This window comes from Protopterus annectens, chromosome 13.part0, assembly GCF_019279795.1.
Source record: "Protopterus annectens isolate FY-2018-M chromosome 13.part0, PAN1.0, whole genome shotgun sequence".
NCBI lineage: Eukaryota > Metazoa > Chordata > Ceratodontiformes > Protopteridae > Protopterus > Protopterus annectens.
Genome location: NC_056747.1, coordinates 117205063 through 117226401, shown reverse-complemented (window position 1 = coordinate 117226401; position 21339 = coordinate 117205063). Strand labels below are relative to the sequence as shown.

Genomic DNA, 21339 nt, shown 5'->3' with positions numbered 1-21339 from the left:
TTATTGTGGTGTAGATCTGCCCTGATTCTAAAAGACTTGCTTTTGGTGTAGGTCACTTTCTTAAGTTTAAGGCCTATCAATAAAGCAGGTGGCTTACAGGGCAAGATTTCAGAAGACCTGTTCTCACTTACTCAGAGTGCTGCAGAATGTAGTGTATTCATGTGGGTGTGCGTTTGGTAGACAGCTGTTTAGTTGACTGTTTATGATCAATTAAGCAGTTGGTTGATAGGTGTCTGACATTGCATAATTCCTGGTGGTTGGGGAATGTGCCCTTACCCCATGATTATGCGATCTCAGCATAGGTATGTATAATTAGCAGGAGGTATTGGGATGCAGGGGGGACTTGCCACTTCCAAAAATAATGTTTTTATCATTTTAAATTTTGCACACACCAAGGCTATTTATCAGCACATGTGTAGTGGCATGTCTATGTTGGCATTTTCAACATTTTTCCTTCAATGTTGGGCGTATTCACTCTGTAGTAATACCCCTATATATTAAGCATCTTAACTCTATCAGCTGACGTATCTATGGTTTTGCATGCTCTGGTTTCTTCTTTGCTATACTATTACTTCGTCCTCTGCCTGGGATTTCTAGATGTTGAACTTGACCAAGTATAGCTGGTGCACAAGTCGCCAGTCCAACTACTCACTTGGGGTATCTAGACAGCACCATTTTTGCCACTGTATTGGGTTTGCACTGTATTCCATATAAAGCCTCTGTCCTAGTTTATCTTGTCCTATACAACATGGGTCCCCCCTTATCTTAGCTCAGCTGGTATCTGCCTGCTCACTCTTTGCTCTTCTGACCTTGAATTTGGTTGTGCATGCTTTGGTTTGTCCATGGCTGGACTGTTGCAGTGTTTTCTACCTGGAATTCTCAGATGTTTAGCTGGATTGATAATAGGTGTTGCAGAATTCTTATGCCCAGCTATTTACCAGGGTATCCATATTATTCTGGAGCTGTGGAGTATGCTATGGTTGCCTATTAAAATCTTGTATTACCTTGTCCTAGTTTATCTTGCCTTTTGTAACGTGTGTCACTCTTATTTGTGGTAATGTATAAGCTGGTACTGGCCTTCTCGTACCTCTTCACTCTTTTAAGCTTGGATTCCTTGAGGTTCCAAAGGTTTATCCAGATTCCTTAGGATTCATTTCCTTTCCTCATCAGGGACCTTGCCTTTAGAATCTCTTGCCAGACTGTCAAGCACTGGGATCATCATGAGCCAATTTTAAGCACTTGCTCAAAAGGTAAACCCTTTTACATTATTTATGACTTAGCTGTACCTTGAGTTTCATAATTTTTTATAGCACTGTTTATGATTTAATGTTTTATACAGTGTGGTAGTGCTAAGTAAACAGTGAAATAAATTTGAATTTAGGGAACACATAATAGGAAGTTGAGGTTATTACATTGGAATAAGTTAGCTCCCAATGTTATGGCAATATTGGAAGTAGTAATATAATATTTATAAAGCTTACATCGTTTGTTATTCCTGCATTGCCATCTTAGGCCACTACATGATATCTCTGCCTCTCTCTTTAAATTACATAATTGCCAGATATGATTCATATAGCTTCAGCAGTACTTGCATCCTTAACTGACACAGAATGATAACATTAGCTCCTTACACAAAATGGCTACAGAATAATTATTCTCCAAGCATGCAGTATGCTTTGGTTACTGGAGGAATTTTCTTCACAGTTTCTTGCCATACTAACATAATGACTTCATGTGTTACATATTGGATTATCTCTCATAACAGTGTTTAATCTGTGCAGGTTTTCTACAAAAAGTACAGACCACAGCACTTTAGTGTCTTCCTCTTGCAGATTTATGTTGGATTCAGGACGTAGTGTGTAGTTAATATGTAAACAATATGCACCAGTTTTCCTTGCTTGTATTACACGTCTAAATTAAATATTTTAAAGAAGTAACTTCCTATGCAGCATTGCTGTTTCATTATACAAAGATTTCTTGAAGTACTGTGCAGGGGTTTATGGTGGCATAAACTTTGACGTATTTCCTGTAAACATAGTCATGGAATTCCTGACATCAGGACAGTATTGCAGGGATCTCTTTTCTGCCTGTGTGTTAGTGGTTTGTGTCTCTGTTAGTACTGTTAATTTAAAGGTATCAGGTCTGCCCTCCTGAAGAAGCACTGCTCTGACCATTTCTGAAACGCATTCACTTACAGTGTAGTAGGCAAGATGGTCATTAATTCATTTATCTGTTTAACCTTCCCATCCTTTCATCCTTTGTTGACTGGGTTAGACTCTCTGGGCTAGCAGCATCTTTTCATGGGAGACCCAACGTGGTCTTTATAATGACCAGGGAAATCTGGGTAGGGCACCAGTGAACTTCTCCTACTCTTTGATGAATCTTGTGGGATATTTTACATCCACTTGAGCTACCACTAACTGAGGCAGATATGACCCTGGTTTAATGTCTCATCTGAAAGATGCCACACTCAGAAGTGAAGCACCCTCGAATGGTGCACTGCAGTGTCAATAATGGAAGACGAATCCAGTGTCCTAGGGTGGGAATAGAACCAAAAACTTTTTGATCTTCCAGCACTAAAGGTGAGTGTGCTACCTGTTTTGCCACTGACAATATCATAGTACTAAAGTACTAGTGCAGCAGTTAACTAAGCCATTTTGTAAAAGTAAAAATTTAAAACGATACATTCAGAGGAATAAATGCCTCTCCACAGAAGAAATGTACAAGTAAAAAGGCAAATAAGAAACCTGTGGTAGATGCAACCATGCAGCGAACACAGTCACGAACAAACACAGTCAGCGATAAAATATAAAACACTTTAATGGTGTACGCAGGTAAGCACATTCATATTTGCTTCATCAGGATGCTTATTTGCCATGTTTTTAGTCAGGACTCCAACATTATCATGACCAGTGTAATGTAGGTGTCTACCTTGTATCCACCTGCCACATTTCCTTTAGTTCAAAGAGCTCTGCAGACAGACATCAAACAAAGAGCCTGGCTTATTCTAACAGCACGTTTTAGCCTACTTATCTGTGGTCCTGTCACCTCAAGGAATGACTTCTCACTTCCTTTATTTCACATTTATGGAAGACCTTCCATTTTAATGTCAAGGCAAATAGAGTATCAGCACCTGATAATGAACCAGAATGTCATACCACTGCTTGCAAAGTTTATTTATGGTAGAATTTTAGAGTGCATGCTTCTTATCTGCACAGTTGTAGAGAAGACCACAGAGAGATTGTAACTTTGGTAAAGTATCCCTTGCATAGTCTTATTGTTAGCATAGATTTAAAAATGTAGTTCTTATAACCATAACCTAAAAGGTTCAAGAACTGCTGATAAACTATCCAGCAAAAGATGGTACAATAACAACATTCAGACTGCTTTTAGAAATTAGTTTGGGAAAAAAACAAGGTGAAATTTGAGTACTTGTGCCTTTTTCCAAAACTGTTCAGAAATACCAGTTGTAAAGGGTAATGTTCATCATTCTTACTGCTGCAGTAGCCTTTATCTATTTGGATTGTATCCTGCACAAAGTTCAACAACTGTTAACCTTGCCAGCAATCATTTTTTTTCTGAGCTATCTGGAAATCAAACCAATTGTCTAGTAGTCTGGGAAACATTGTACAAGCTCCAGTATTCTGTATTAAAAAAAGAAACAGACTGTCTGGGTTTGATATACAGAAAAGCATAGTAAATCATCAGAAAAAAAGCATCGTAGTGGAAAAGTGCGTTCTTCCTCACCTGATGTGACTGTGACATCACAAAATGGGTGGAAAGTAGGTGGGGAGAGATGAGGAGATGGCTGGGGTGATGGAAGGTGGAGGGGGTGTGGCTTTGGTCCAGTTTTGGCCACAACAAAAGATGACAACCATAACAGCCATTCAAAAAGCTCTCGCCCCCATCTACACTCTCACTGCTGATTGGCCAGCCCCTACCCTGCAAATCAGTAGTCAGAGTTGTAAACAACTTCAAAACTGTTTTGCCGCCTCAAGGGAAAGCAGCTTTGAGGCTTCACAGGAGCAGCAATTGGCTACAGGTTTCATTTCAGGCATATAAGTCCCAACGCAGAAAATATTGCCTTTTTACATATTTTTGATGGGGTTTTTTTTATTTTTTGAAGAATGTTGTCAATTATATTAATATCAGAAGTTTCTTAGAACAGGGCATATTATTGAATACTGTGGTTGTTTTGTGAGAAAAATGTACTACTTTTGAGACTTTTTAACCAAAGTGCAAAGGTATAAAGACTGAGGAATGTTTTATGTGCTTCAAATACTGTTTTAGTGTTTTGGTGCTTGTGTTCACTGTGTGACAACTTACCTCAATTATTTTACTATTTGACATATTTTGCTTGAAGGTGTTGTATTTAAGCAACTAGATATGTATTTTATGCTTGTTGCACACATACATTTCATGACAACTTAATTTCTTGTTTTCGTCAGTGCACTTTCTGTGAAAGGGACTTTTATAGTTCTGACAGGGTTTTGCTTCTGCTTTTACTTTTGAATTTTATGGGACTCTGTAGGAGAGTACAGGTGTGTATGTTGCTTGTCAACACTTGCGTGACAACTTGGCATCCAACCAACTCTTGCAAGCAGAACTTACTGGCAGTCAGACTTCTTCCTCGGCTATAGCATGCTTTCTTACACCAGTCCTCTTTCTTCTCCCACTGTACATAAAAAGAAAAAAAAGTAATAGAGTAGGAGCCCTTGCCAACACTATGGGCTCAGACAGTTTGTCAGCTGCTGGTGGGTGACTCTGCAACCCTTCTCCTGCAGACAACAAATTAATGTATTAGATTTCATACTAGTATTTCCTTCTTTCAGTTTATTTTGTCAGGTGTTGAGAGCTTGTGTGATTCTTCTGCCAGACATCTTCAAAAGGTACGTCCTGTCTCAATTGTACAATTTCTAACCTGTCTCAGTTGTCTAAACATGCTTTGAAGAGCATGACAATTGTGCAGGTACTATGTCTAGGGCCACTGCTACTGTTAACTTTTTTGAGAGGTTATTCCTGGGTATGTACTGAAACATTTTCTGAGTATGACGTTGTTAATACTTTAAACAAAAAGGTTTTGTTTGATCCTGCTACTATTCAGGTTCTCAAACAGTTCGATAACAGAGGGAAATTAATTCCAGGAGTTACTATGACTTTACAAGGCCCACATTATAAATCCTACAAACCCTCAGCTTTTTTAAAAGGCAAAATAATAAATCCCTGCCATCTTCTGGGAACAAAGCAAGGAGATGGCAGGAGTAGAGAATTAAAAATAGGGATTCTTTAAAAAATCAAAAGGGACAGACTATACCTTTAGAATAACCATGCCAGCCTTCCTTCTCTCCCTTCCCCTACATCTCTGTCTCTCCCATAGACTGGCTTTCTTGGGTACTAATACTACTTCAGGTGGTTTACAGTTGGCACTGAATACCTATACCTCCTTTCAGGGACTTCATCCAAACCAGTTTTTTTTTTACTGAGTTCTTCAACACATGCTTATCTAGGACTCGTACTACCAGTGCCGATAGACCAAAGGGAGGAAGACTTCTGCTCCAGAATCTTGCTGCTATTAAAAAACAAGCTTTCCTGGAAATCGGTTTTCTTTTTGGTGAGGGTACCAAAATTCAAAATATTGCCCCTTTAGGGTCTGTCACCAGTCATTCCTCTTCTGCATTTTATGGTAACATTAGACATAAAAGATGCTCATCATTACATTCCCATAGCCAAAAGTTTCAGAAAATTTCTCATGTTCTATTTCTGTCACTGTATCATTTCTCTGCATTACCCTTTAAGTTAGCTACAGCTGCTGTGGTTTTACAAAGTTGCTCCAGGGATAGCCACTGCAAACTGCAAAGCATTCGCATTTTTCCCTATTTAAATGACTTACTGATCTTTGCAAAGTCTTTTGCCATCAGTCAGGAGTCCTTAACATGTGTTTCTTCACTCCTTACCAATCTGGGTTTCCAGATGAAAGTTCAAAAATCGTCTTTGACTCTGTTGCACAGGATTGTGCTTTTAGACTACATTCTAGATACGTCTCTTCAAAGGTATTCGTAACACAGGAAGAGGTGAATTTGTATCTGGAAACGTCCCTGATCTTCAGACAGTGTGAGAGTTCAGCCAGATAATACCTCGGCTTTCTAGGGTTCATGGCTTCTATGATTCTCATGATTCCTCTTGCCAGGTTATACATGAGAAAACTTCAATGTTTTGATTAAAAAAATGTGGACCCAACATTCTTATCCTGTGGGACTTTAAGACTCCAGTGTTCTTTATCAAGAAAGAACTGCATTGGTCGAGGCAGTAAGATGTCTCAGTTTTTGCTTGGGAAGCAGTTTCTGTGGGGGTAAAGGTGCATGGCCTATAAGACATTTTAGACAGACCAGAACACATATGTGTCAAAGAGATTAATACTGTGATCCATGCTATAGAATCTCTTTATGATGTGTGGTCCCTGGGACCATTACAGGTGATTACATACAATACCATAGTCATGTAGTTCATAAACAGAGAGGAACCAGGTCCTACCCTCTCTGCATGCTGGCTATGGTGGCAGGCAACCTGAACAAGGCCAGGACAGACCATCACGAATGGAAATGAATGAGTGGGTCTTCCAGGAATGGATGCACTTGTGGGAAACAGCTGAACTAGATCAGTTTACCTTCTTTCAAAACAGACAACTAAGTAAATTCTGCTTCAGGACTCCTTACAGACAGACCTGGAAAACAGATGCATTTTCAGGCTCGCTGTCAGGAATGATCCTGTATTCATTCCCACACTTTCCACTCGTATCTAGGGTCATTCTGAAGATTCAGAAGGACTCTCCAGCATATTGTAGTGACTCCCATCTGGTCTAGACAACACTGGCTTTCCCATCTTATTTACACAAATCTCCTCACAGATTGGATCTACTCACACAATAGAAGATGAGTGTGATACACCCATTCTCAAACAACATCAACTGGCTGCCTGGATGATTAATTTCAAATGCCTTTTATGCATCTTTTTCATGAGAACGTGCAGCATAGGTTCACAGATGAGTACTAGGCTAGGTCCCTTTCAGTCCATTTTAAGCCTAGCCATTTTCCCTTTTTGTGCTCAAAATATTTAGTTATTTAGTTAGAAATTGGCCTTACCCATCCCATGATCAATAATTATATATTATCCCTAATAAGAATAACTAGGATCATAGATAGTTTGAGGGGACTTGTGCATGGGATAAAGCATTTAGGAGCTGCCTCTGTCCATTAGTACTACAGAGGGCAGTTCTGCAGTAAATTTTCTGTTTCGCATCCATAGATCTAAATTGTGCTTGAAAATGAATAGGGATGAACTTTGTTTTATGTGGATGGGGAGTCTGTTCCCCAGCAGTGGTATCCTCTATGAAATACACCTGTCCCTGCAACCATTCTGTTGATGTTACAGAAGAGGTTTAGATCCCTATACAGTATTTCTGATGCCATTTGACTTGCTGATGTGCTGTGACTCAGTAATGAGTCAGAGGATGCCTTTCATGCAAGATACAGGTCACCTCTTGGCAGTCTGTAGGATACCGACTATAGTGACAGGGCTTTGGGTTAGTCCATGTAGACCATGTTGTTTAGGCCTTGTATACTGTGGATGTTCCAGTTGTTGCTATAAGTCTAGACAGATACATGCTAAAGGGGACATTATATTCAGTGATCCGCCTAATGAGGGTGGAGTAAAGGGGGACGATGACATCCCTAGATCTAGACACAGTCCCTTTGTTTATAAACTGTGCAATATAGAAGGACTTTCTCACAGAAATAGACATAAGTTGTTATTTCATGAACCTTTACGCATATTAAGTTTATTCTAGAGTTTCAACTTTTTGAGAAGGGGACACATAAGTGACGTTACTGCCAATTGTATTGTATTTTTTAAGTAACTATAAGTTGAGGTAAATGACTTGTTTTTAATTTGGGTATGCAATTGTGTATTAACTAAGTGAGGTGCCTTAATTGTTTTTTTAACAATACCAACTTGAAAAATGTTTTTTCAATAATATTAACTTGAGAAAGGTATTTTTAATACTATTGTTAACCTGCTTTTCTTGGGGTTTGGAGTATGGATGCCTGGTGGGTTGGATTCCTGGTGTTTTAGTGAAATATGCACTATAAGAAAATCCTATAGAGTCATTCCACAATTAAATGGGACAAGGGAGTGGAAAATACTGAAGTAATTTATCTCCATAGCAACTACCTGTGAACTAAAGAAAGGACCAACCCACTAATTAAATTAAATCAGGTAACATACTTATTGTGGAACTCTTGTTGTTGCTCAATGACTGTTTTTTCTTCTGAAGAAGTCGGATATATTCTCAGACGAAAAGTGTACCGAAATAAACGCACTTTAAGCCAAAGTTAATTAAATACGTTTTTAAGTGAATAGGACTGCCTGCTCCTGGTCTTTTGTGTAATTTATAAGTTGGTCAAAAGTTAGGTTTCTGTCCACATATGTTGTCCCTGGGGTAGATGACTTCCCAAAAGATACAGTAATGCATTTTTTGGTATTTAGTTTCAGACCATGATTCTGACACAAGTTATTTACTTGAGACAATCCTTCCTGCAGGATGGCCAAGTCATTCGGTTATTCAACGACTACTCCTAGCTTGCAGTCATCTGCAAACTTAGTCAGCCAGAGCCTTTGGTATTGGCTTTAGCATGTACCAAAGGATGTAAGCAATCCTGCTTTTAGGAAATTGTATGTTTTCCAGTAGTAAAGATTTTCTAGTTGATGCCTACATGTAACCAACACATCATCCTGGATTATTAACTGTGGTTCTCAAACATATGTGTGAGTCATTATCCTGTGTTGTGTTTATTCCTTTGGCAAGGGGTATTTATCAGCCACTTCAGCATGTCTGCCTAGGATCCTCCTCCTCATTTCAGAATTTGCAATAGTTGCACTAAAAAGAGGTTTTTCTGTTGATAGGTAAGGTCACTTTTTACTTAATTTGGGATCTTTAATTTATGCTGGGAAAGTTATTCCTGTCTACATTTGAACCAGATATTTTAGCTGTTTTTTTTTTTTTTTTTTTTTTTTTTTATGACTAACTGGCTTATTACTCTGACAACTGCAAAACAGTGCCCGGGTTGGAACCATTTATGGTGGGTTAACTCATTTGCTCTTCCATGGATATAGAGTTAACTATATACACCCCCCCTGCCTATATATGCCTTACTCCTTTCAGAGTGTACCTTGAATCTAGTCCTCTGTCTCATTTGAATTACATTGAGAATGGATTCTATATATTCTGCTGTTTGCAACTCAGATATTTATCTCATTACTACCAAGTCCTTTAGGAAAGCTATACGGCTGTGGAATTCCTAGTATGGGACTGGAAAAGGACAACCCATTGTCAATTCAGACCATTCTAGTTGGTGTTCCTTACTATATCTATATCTAATCACCTTACAACTTCACATCAAACCTCCAAACCCCTCTCCCTCACACCCAACTTACACCACTCTACTATTAACCTCTTTTTCCTCCCTGTTTTTTTTTCTATGACATACTTCCTTCTTAATACCATATAACCCTCTCAATCATGATATGCAACCTGTTAGTAACATCAATACTGCTACTCCTTACCTCCTTAACATCTTATCACAACAACCTTAATTACCAGAAACCCACACCAACTTTATCTCAATCCACAGACAATCAGTTTACTTTATACTGTCCTTCCCTCACTACTTAATTTCTCTTACAATCAATTATTTCATCACAAACTCCTGCAACAATTCCCCTCCCTCTTCGCTAAACTCAAACTGAAACATTACATTTATACCTTCTTTTCTCCCAAACCCACACTCCTTCTGGCAATACTAACCCAGGACGACCCACACCACCAACAAAACCCACCATCACCTCTTCATCTAAAACTTTAACCTTTCTATCCATTAATATACAAACAAACTCTATCTGATAAAGTGACTAAACTACATGCATGGATCTCACACTACACCACCCACATATTAGCACTATCAGAAACCTGGCTAAAGCCACATATCAGTAATACACACATTCTGCCCCCTGGGTATAATATCTAGTGTCAAAACAGATTCACAGAAAAAGGTGGGGGAGTTGCAATTATTTACTCTGAACACCTGAACCTTTCCCCACTGCCCCTCCTGACTTCCACACAGCTGAAATACTAGTACTAAATTGCCACATCAACAATCAGAAAAAACTCGCTGTTGCTGCAATCTATATTCCAACTGGCAAAAACATCCCTATTATTGAAAATATACTATCCTGGATCTCCCAAAATATACCATATGAAACCATAATACTTGGAAATGTAAATGTAGACTGGAATACCCTAAATACAGAAGCTCCTGCCCAAAGCATTAATTTATTTGGATTTAGACAATTAATTACTACCCCCACTCATCTAAACAAGTAGTCTAACACAGGTTCTACACTTAAATGGATTCTGATCACTGACCCTCACCTCTACCATAACCCATGCTCACTCCCAGATGCATTGTAACCACTTACCCATCTACATCCAAAGACATTCACCCCAACTTAACATACCTCATCTTTCTAAGTACTGCCGTAAACTTTCTGCCTTTGATCCTTCCACTTTCAATGACAGATTCACATCCATCAGTTGGTCTAGCTTGCACACACTTCCTCTTATTGACGCAGTACTATAATTCAACAGCATATTCCTAAGTATCTTAAATGACCTAGCACCCCCTCATAAAATAAGAATAAAATCCAATTATGCCCCCTGGCTCAGAAAAGATACTTGCACCCTTATGCACCAAAGAGACACTGCCTGGAAAACATGGCAAATATCCAAATCCCCTACTCACCATCAATTGTTCAAAGAACTTGGGAATCAGACCAAAAGACAAATGTACAATGACAAGAAAAAGTTCTAGTATAAAGCCCAATACACCCATCAATCCAACCCCAAAAACTTCTGGGCAAACATCAACGATGTCCTTCACCCTGAAAAACCTGAAACCCCTAGCTCTTAGCCAGATCTCTCCACACAAGACACTGCTCTCTCCTTAACCAGTTCTTTATGGATGCCATCAGTAAACTAACACCAACCAAAATTCCCACACCATCTCTCCACCACAACCTAAAGCAAAGGAGACACTCTTCTCTCTGAAACCTATCTCATCGTCTTACATTGTTTCTCCTTCAAAAACTTAAATTTTGTTCTCCTTCTGTTGACAATCTGCTACCTCTGTTTCTCAAGCTAAGAGCCAAATCTATTGTCTACCCAGGCTCTATACTCATAAATAGATCCGTCAAAGAAGCCACTGTACCCTTCACAAAGGAAGTAACTCCACTGATCCTTCCAACTATAGACCCATTGCTATCCTGTCCCCCCATCTAAAACCCTAGAAAAATGTATACATTCCCAAATTTCTCATCTTTTCTATAATAATCTCCTGACTACTACTCAACATGGCTTTCGGCCTTACCATAGCACCTCCACAGCCCTGCTATCTTTCACTCGCACTATTGCTGAAGCTCCTGATAATAAACTGGTCTAGAGTCTATTCTTAGACCTATCAAAAGCCTTCAACATGGTATCCCACTCCATACTCCTAGCCAAACTTGCCAGTCTACATCTATCTTCCACCACCCTTGAATGGTTCTCCAGCTATCTACCAAACAGAAAACAATCAGTCTACTTTTCTACCCATTCATGCAGGCATTCCCCACGGCTCTATCCTGGGACCCCTTCTTTTTAATATCTTCACCAATGACTCCATACCTCAACCTCTCATTCTACCCTTATAGAATACGCTAATTCCACACTTGTCACCACCTCTGACACACTGTCACAACTTCATCACTCACACAAGAATCTTTCCTTTCTGTAGAAAATTGGCTAAATAAAAATCAACTCATTTTGAATCCAAAAAAGACTGAACTTTTCCTCTTTCTCCCTAAATCAAGTAACCCACCTCAAGCAATCTTTCACAATTTCCTCTTCTAACAAAACCATCATTACAGTAGAGCACCACACAAAACTACTTGGAATGACAATAAATGATAAACTAAAATTTGATTTACACATACAGCAGTGCATCAAAAAAAAAAAAAAACAGGTCAAAAACTAGGTGGTCTGTATAGGGACAAGAAATTCCTAACTACTGATTCTAGATCCTCCCTGGCCCAAACCTACCTACTTCCAGCCCTTCTCTATGCACCTCCAGTTCTGTCACCTTACCAGACAGACTTGTAACAAAGCTGCTAAATTTGCAGCTAACCTACCTAATACCTCTCCCCACTGTATTGCTCTAAAAAACTCCACTGGATGGAACTTCCCCACCATCTTAAACTCTAATAAGTCCAACTAACAAATTTTCAACTCAACAAACCCACTGCCTGTCCCTCCCTCTCCAATATTGTGACGAAGTGTGGATAAATTCCTTCTACAAACATACAAATCCAGCAAAACAATCGGCAGTATTTTATATAACTCCTCTGTCTCACTTCTGGATCAATCTCCCTTTCACTTTACGTAGCATCCCAAACACAAACAGCTTCAAAAAAAGAATTAAGAAGTTCCCTCTGTAAGTCATGGGTATGCCACTGTCAGGACCTGACTTAATTGGATCTACCGCTGTCCTTACTTCCTAGAATCACCCTCCTGCAGTTTATGCCTTAAGCATATGACACCTCTTATTTAACAAAAAATAAAAATCAGATGATGGTATAGTCTCACTAATTTTGCCTAACATATAAAAATCTTTCTCTTGTATTATTTGTTACAAGTCCCATATGTACATACTGTAAATAGCGTACCAACTTTACTACGTGCCTTATCATACTTGTTATTTTCTCTGTTCTGTTACTTTACTTTGTGATTATTGTATAACTGTTATTAATATTCAGTTTTGTGAAAATTGTATAATTGAATAATTTGGACATTTTGCTGGAGCTTTTCTCCTTGGGTCTCCACTGAAAATGGGCCTGTTCTCAGCTGGACCAACCCGGTTAACAACTGTGAAATAAATATAAATAAATAAATATCTTTGCTTGTTATTAATTTCCAGGCAGGAATAATAATAATACCCATTTGTTAACCAGGTAAGCCCACTAGACACACAGTTCCTTTTAAGAGGCAACCCTGGAGCAATGTCTGGTTAAGTGACTGGCTCAAGGTCACGTAACAGGCAAGTGATAGTTGAGTGAATCAAACCCTGTATCAGAGGAACTACAGCTCACACCCTTAAACCTATGCAGCAACTGCCAACTTTTATAAGACACATTCTAATAGTCATGCTTTCTTTGATGGCATGTTGGAAAGGGGTGAAGCATTCTAGAAGCAGCTATGTGGCCCTTTATACATACTTTTACAAAGCATTACGTATTAGCCAGGTCTATTCTGTCAAAGTCTTAAGTTAATTATTCTAATATTTTAAAAATGTCCCTGATTTGTTGAAAGCTATGCTTACCTTAACAGTAGATGATCAAATTCCTCACTGTTGCAGTCGCTGCACCCACCCTCCATTCCCTCTCTATTATATATAATTAGTTGTTGGGATAAAAAGTTATGTATTTATATATTTTTCATGTTTCAGAAAATGCTTTTTCTTTTTGTTTGAACATTAAAGTCTTAAAGTTGTCTACACTCTGTTGATTGTTCTCCAAAGGGCTAGCCAATCAGCAGTCAGAGTGTAGGTGTGGGAGGTGCCAGAGACTTTTGAAGACTGGCCAGTCATTTTACATTAGGCAGAGTACAGCCCAATTAGCCAAAGGCTACTGCAGCAGTGAGGAATTCTAACATCTACTGTTACATTTCCAACTTAAAAAAATGTACTTCCTGAAGTTATTTCTTGTTTTATGACCATTCTAGAGTACACCCTTCTGTATTTTGGCAGCATGCATTGGTACTGTAACATCCACAGACTGTCTCAGTCTCTAGACCAGGTAGAATTAAGCTGTTTAGTATCTTTGGCAGTAAACTCTGCAGTATTTGTACATGCAAGATTGTCTATGGAAATATTTTTGCATTCTAAAAGAAACATCTGTACCTTTTGTCATTTTAGGTACTTGCAGCTATGAGTAATGGTATCCTTATGATATACAGTCCAGAACAAGACTATACAGCTGTCAGCTCTGGTACCTTAGCGTGAGGAACAATCAAATCTTCATTACAGCTATCTGTTCTGAAACCATCGCATGAGGAACAGCCAACCCTTTGTTACAGCTATCAGCTCTGATACATTCACACAAGGAACAACCAAGCCTTCATTACAGCTGTCTGCTCTGATGCCTTCATGTGTGGAACAACCAAACCTTCATTACAGCTATCTGCTCTAATACCTTCGTGTATGGAACAACCAAACCTTCATTACAGCTAGCCGCTCTGGTACCCTTGAGTGAGGATGATGCACTCGGACAAAATGAAGGTTTTCTAGAAAGGGGCAAGATCCAAATCAGTACTACTACTATCTGTGATAAGATTGCTTTGCTCATTGATTTTGATTTTCTGTGTTACTTTCAGATCATCTTTTCAGCTGAGTGTGTATTTTTTTAGGATGATGGGCAGCACAGCAAAGTTTGATTCCTACTGCTTTTACTGAGCTTATTCATAATACAGGAAAATATTTCCAGCGAGTCTGTCTGCATTTACAAATGTTTTAGATGGCACAATCAAAAGTACTTTCATCAGTTAAAAGTGCTCCAGTGAACCAAGTAGTTCTACCATGGTCGAGAAGATGAGGCAATATTTTTTTTACTCAAAATGCAGAGAGAGAGAAAAGTGCTGTTTTGAAGATCTACGTGATTAGAAACTATAGGTAACTTTGTACATATTGTCTATCCCACCAAGTTTATTTTTTTCATTTATGCAGTGATTCTTACTTTAATATTTTCACAATGACATCAGCGTTATAAAATGGAGTGCCGCAGACTAATCAAGCTGTACCTAGTCGTGTTGCTACATGGTTAGAGAGTGTCATTATGTGTTGTTCTGAGCCTTGGCATTTGAAAAGTGTCATGAAAATGACTGAAATATTTGGGAATATGATGAATCATTCTGGGAAGTAATTACATTTATGGAACATTCATTGACATGCCCATTTTTTTTTTAAAGAGGTTCATGTAGACTTTCTGGAATTTACGACTCGACTGACAATAGAAATAGATGTTCTTCCTTTATGTACATAGCCATCTCTAGCAGTTTCTATTAATTTCCAAACAGACCTCATTTTTAACTGCATGTTACAAAACAGATGATTTGATTATAACAAAATCCTTGATGTTTTAAACATATTTCATTACTTTGTTAATTAAAAGTCCTTTCAAACCTACTGAGCAGGTGTGTATATAGCATCATTGCTGTTTTAGCATTAGGTAATTTTTAATATCTGTGTTTTACCTTTGTAGACGAATCAGCTTTTCACATCTGCTAACTTTTGACATTTTTAATAAATGGTAATAATATGCTGTACCCAAAGAGATGATGATGAATGGTACTTTACATTTATATTCCTAATGTCTCAGTGTGTCCTTTGTCTTATTTTCTGACCGATCTTATACTTTGCATATTTGTTTTCAAAGTGTACTACATGTACTCTTGTTGAACGGGGTCAGAATCAGCAGATTAGCTTGCTATACCCAACCTCAATGAGGCTTCTTATTTCATTCATGTGATGTAACTCATGCATTTACAGACACATATAGAACATCATAAAATATATGGAATCTGAAAATCCTTGCCGAAAAACATCATCAGGCGTGAGGTGGATTTGAATGCATTATGTTAAAAAAGGCACCTTTTATAATGAAATGTTTATGAATGTGCTAAGAAACTGTAGGTGTGTTTTGATAATGCTTTATGGAAATAAGAAAGAGGTTTTCCCTCTATTCCCAGTCGTGGAATTCATGTACACGTTATCTTTCCATATTGCACATTTCATAAAACATCATTTAGCAAACATCATTTAGCAAGGAGTCCTGCTAGTAGGCTCCAAGAAGATGATCTCACCAGTAATTCTTGCCTTCTTTATAATAAAATTATATACATTATGTATACAGTTTCCACCATTGGCATTCATAGTCCATTTCTACTAATGTGTTGTTGGGTATTAATGAAAAATGTACTACTTAATGTTTGTCACACATTACTGTTTTTCACAGACTTGGTGTCAACTAGAGCCAAATTAAAAAGGGGACTAATGGAGCTCTAGGCCCATATATCAGAATTAGGCCTATTTGCTTCTACTCCAAGCTTAATCTGAAATGTTGTGCTGTTGTCACAGCAAATAAATAGGCCCCTTATACCTTTCAGCTCCAGGCCTATAATCTAGCACTGGTCATGAAAGTCTTACACTCTGCTTCAAACCAAATTTCATTTATTTAATTTAGATAACCAGGTAGGTGTGCTGTTGTGAAGACCATTTACAGCCAGGAACAAGGCCACAAGGCAGAGTAATCAGATATTAAGGCAAACATGGCAAAACTGGAGCATAGACAGGTACATTAATAAGGCATATGGTATATGGATATAAAATGTGCATATAGTACATTTTTGTAGATTATTGGTATTTTGGAGATGTCATAATCATCTATTAACATATTCACATTATGTACATCAGAATAAGTCAGCAAATGTTTTAATTAACAGTTGTGTACCATAAAGACAAGTCTGGTGAAATGACCAGTGAAGAGTTTCAGTGGGCAGGGAATGAGACAGAGGGTCTGTGTTTTAGCCATTGTCAAGGAAGCAATTTTGGCTTCATTTCTTAGGTGGACCTAAAGGTAAAATATTGTAGCGTGCTTAGTTTCTTAATTTCAAGTGGGATATGGTTCCAAAGCAAAGGGCTGAGTTTACTGAAAAATCTTTCACCTACTGTTGCTATAAGTCATGGTCTACCTAGGTATAGGAAGGCATTTTGGTAGTTCCTGAATGAGTGTTTTTGTTCTTTTAATATTAATTTTGATGTGAGGGGAGTGTCCCAGATTAATGATTCTGAATGATTAAGGATTCTCAGAAGAGCTATGGACATGTTTACATAAAAATTGTCTTCACTGTTCTGTTCATCCTGAAGTGTTTGCAGCATCATGATGGTGATCCACCTCTAACATAGAAGGGCACAAAAAAAATGGTACTGTGCTTCTACGGTATTCTTTGTCTAAGGCAGATTCTGAGACACAAACATTCACACATTCCAAACTCATGCAGGGAAAGTTGGTAGCAGGCAGATCTTTTTGAACAATATGGACTTGTATCTCTTAAAACTCCCATAAAGGTAGTTATCCTCAAAGAGCCTTTGTGTCTCAGGTGTACTTTCTAATAGTGTTTTCTTTAGGAACTGACAAACTGGTATTATGCCCTCTTTGTGAAGATAACTCAGGACAACCATTTGATATATTTGCAGGGCAAGCTGCACATCATTGCCTTACTCTGACAATATATGATGACCCAGTCAGTGCAGTGGTGTAGAGAGATAAAGTCCTAACTGTGGCCCAGGCATCTTGTCTTGGGCATCTGATGCTGTGGCAGAGAGAGGGAAAGAGAGAGGGATGACTGTGCTTTCTTGTGAGGTAGTGTTTATCTGGGTCCCCTTTACTTTACCGAAACGACACTTCACCGACACGCGGAAGACCGAGACATAACGACCGACAGGTAAGTTGACCGAAAAGGTGATTTGCCGACAGCCGAAAGACTGACAAGGGTAACGTGTGAGCGCGACTGCACGGTGAGAGCGACTGGGGTGAGTAGTGACGGAGTTAGGAGCGGTCAGGTAAGTGTGCGATATTGTGGGATTTTGGGTTAGGGTGTGGGAAAGGTGAGTGTGTGGTAGTGTCGGAATTAGGGTTCGGGTAAGGTAAGTGTGTGATAGTGACGGACTGTAGTTAGGGACGGGTTAAGTGAGTTAGGTTTAGAGTGCGGGTAGGGTGAGTGTGCGATAGTGACGGGCTTTATGTTTTAGGGTGGGTTAAGTGAGTTAGGGTTAGGGTGCAGGTAGGTTAAGTGTGCGATAGTGACAGTCTTTAGGTGTAGGGGTGGGTTAAGTGAGTCAGGGTTAGTGCGGTAGGGTAACTGTGCGTAGTGTCGGACCTTAGGGTTAGGGTTTGGGTTAGGGTTAGTGGATATGTCATTGTGTGTCATGTGTAGTTTACGTTGTTTGTGTCGGTGTAATTGTGTTCGGTTTTGTGAGTTGTCGGTGTTGTGTGGTTTCGGTTATTTGGGGTCGGTGTTTTGTGTGTCGGTGAAGTGTCGTGTCGGTAATGTAAAGTAGACCCATTTATCTTGGTGCATCTGGAGGGGAAGCATGGTTTATAGACGAGAGTAGCCTTCAGGCGGCATTATGAGTTGAACTCTGGAAATGGGGGAGAAACAAAACAAATGAGAGCAGGTCATAATAAAAAAAAATCCCCCCCTGTGGAAGCAGTTGCAAGCCCAGGATACTCTTAAGTTAAACACTGTTCCCAGCCTGCAATTGGAGTTAGTTGGGGATAGAAGAAGGAACTGGCAGACCCAGTGATGGGCTTTGGAGTATTGTGGTAACTACTGAAGATTATGAGGCAAAGATGGAGTGGATAAAAAAAATCTGAGATGGCCCAGTCCATCCACTTCAGCATCTAGGACTTAACTGCATGCTCGCATCAATTTGGCAGTGAAAATTTCCCCAGGCTGTAGCCCTTCTAGTCCTCTTGTTGATGCTCTGTGCTAGCCAGACTCTCCCCATGTCCTTTGCTGCACACCTAAGAGCACTGAAACTTGGTCCAGTCCTCTTCAGACCTTTTTGAAATATTTTTCTTCCACATTTGGTGTTTTCTTCAACACGTTTTCTCCAGTCAGTGTAAGAATTATCCTCTTTCTTGTCTTTTTTGTTAGGTTTGATGTATTTTTGTGATCCTAAAAATTCTTGCCTACTCCTTATGCCACTGTGTCTGTATGATCTCCTCCCCACACAGTCTTGTAATTTTTTTACCTGTCAGTGGATATGTTAGAAGTATAAATTTATTTGAGGTTTTTCTGATTTGGAGTTTTGTCTGATGTTAGCATTTTTGCTTGTTTTCCACTTTGGAGAATACCATTTTTAAGAAATGTACAATTTGCGATCAGAAAACCTTTCCCTAAGACCACCATGCTCTTTGCTTAACTTGTTTAGGGGCTCACCATTTAGTGACATGGTGCATTATTTGTTCCACTTTTGTTAAACTTAAGACTGACACAGTAAGCTGATGTTGAAGAGATAACTGGGTAAAGATATGACTGAGAAAGAGGACTCTTCTAATTTTCATTAATCTTTTACCAAAACGTCAAAGAAGTTTCTACTTGCTAGTATTCTGGTTGTCCTTTTGCTAAAAGACAGTGAAGGGAACACATAGTCATGGCTTGGTCTTACTTTTTAGTGTTCTCTGATACTGAGATCACCTTCCAGGTTAGAGGTTAGATATGAGCATTCTCATCCTTTCCAGACACCGAGACATCACATTTTTTTCCTCTTCCTGATATGTAGGTAGCCAAATATACTTACATTCCTTCCTTCACTAGGTTTATGTGTCCTCCCATTGTAACATTACTGTAGACACCAGATAAGTGTCCTTGCTGAGGGCTCTGGTAAAGATTGACTTAATCCTATAACCCACTGATTTGACTTCTTCCTTACTGGGCTTCTGCATGGCACTGATTCTGTAGAAAGCTGGCAGCCTCCAGCCTTGTTTTCTGCAAACTGACAGATGTCTCATCAGCTCTTTGCAGCTTAACTGGTCAATACCCTGCTGTCCATCAAAGCCAGCTGTCCCAGCCCCATTGATGATCCCTTGGTCTCCAAGCCTTGGGGGATGCTGACAGTAGCCCAGTCTCAGCTGTGGCCCCTTTGCTCCCACTCTATGCATCAATGTTTTGGGGCTTTGAGCCTTCAGACCTATAGTGGCAAGGGTCTGATTTCTGGTACTGGTATTGGGTGTTCTGTCAGCATGCAGGGTACATGCACATCTTTTCATAAAGGCATTTTCCATATTAGGCTTCTATATCAGAGTCCACTGCGTCCATGTAGCCTCAGTGTTGGGCTTCAGAAAGTAACTTTTCCTACATTAGATATCTAATGTATAGATAGTAAAGTATAAATATAGAGCATCTAAAACCGGATGGCACAGTGGTGCAGCAGTAGCATTGTCACCTCACAGCAAGAGGTTCTCCAGTTCGATTCTTGGCTGGGGTGCCTTCTGTGTGGAGTCTGCATGTCCTCCCTGCATTCATGTGGTTTCCTCTGAGTGCTACGGGTTCCTCATATGGTACAAAGACATGCGTCTGGAGCATTTGTCCCCGGGCCTCCACTGAAAATTCACTTTGTTCCAAGTCGGACTTTCCCTCTTAAATATCAAATAAATACATAAAGTACTTATCCTGGTAGACCCCTATTTTAGTAAAATTACTGTAGCTAGGATAGCCTATGCACTTCAGCTTTATGCATTGAGTCTTCCTACCAGATCTACCTTAAAGAAAAGGCAGTGCTTCACACTAACCCTTCCTTCTTCTCAAAGTTAGTTTAAATTAGTCTGTCAACATCTTGGCCTTTTTCCCAAAAGTATTCAGTTAAAAGTGTATATTTCTTGCATTGTCTAAATGTCCACATGCAACTGAGATTTTACCTGGATATAGAATCAAGCAACTCAGAAAGGATAATCAGCTGTTGGTTTCATTTGTGCAAAATAAGCTGTACAGACTGTCGCTGTGGTTAACCTGACAAGGTGAGTTATGGATTTCATTAAACTTTGTTAGGAAAAGTAGGACAAGTAGCTTCTTCTGCCTCCAAAAGCTTCCCGGCTACTTCTATGGCTTTCTTTGCAAAGGTTTCAATAAGTGGTATTTGTGCAGCTGTAACTTTAGATTCTGCGCATTCCTTCACAGGAGGCTATAAGTTTAATCTGGTTTCCAGAGAATGATTTTCCTTTAGGACCACCATTTTGCATAGGATAATTTCTTAAAAATGCAGAAGGGTGTGCTTAGGACTCTGTCCTAAAGGAAGAAGAATGTTAGTTTTGAATGATCTGAGTCCATCCTAGTGAACAAACCTACCCACCTTTCAATTGAGTTGAAACCTGGAAGAAGGACTTTGCATATTTACAGGCAAATGATTAGACCAGCGGTGACCTCTGGAGCTGGGTATGCATACATTTGGAGAGCTTATCTCAATGCAGGACATTATGTGGGGAAGGAAGAAGCTACAGCCTGGGAACATTTTCAGAGGCTGTTCTGACTTGAGCCTTGGCTAAACCCTAGAGCTTGAGGAGGACTCAGGTCATCTAGATATATCAGTTTTGCAAGTACATACATTTTGTTAGCAAATTGGCCTAGAACTTTTTCCACAA

At 39.2% G+C, this 21339-nt stretch overlaps 1 protein-coding gene across 1 annotated transcript in view; it reads left to right on the top strand.

The window, feature by feature from the left end:
* Positions 1 to 15469, top strand: part of LOC122817637 (tetraspanin-3-like) — a 200179-nt gene extending 184710 nt beyond the window's left edge. Inside the window, exon 7 of the mRNA XM_044090691.1 lies at positions 14058 to 15469. Within this exon, the coding sequence (XP_043946626.1) occupies positions 14058 to 14144 (87 nt within the window). The 3' untranslated portion in view covers positions 14145 to 15469. The remainder of the gene's footprint in view (positions 1 to 14057) is intronic.
* Positions 15470 to 21339: the final 5870 nt, after the last annotated feature.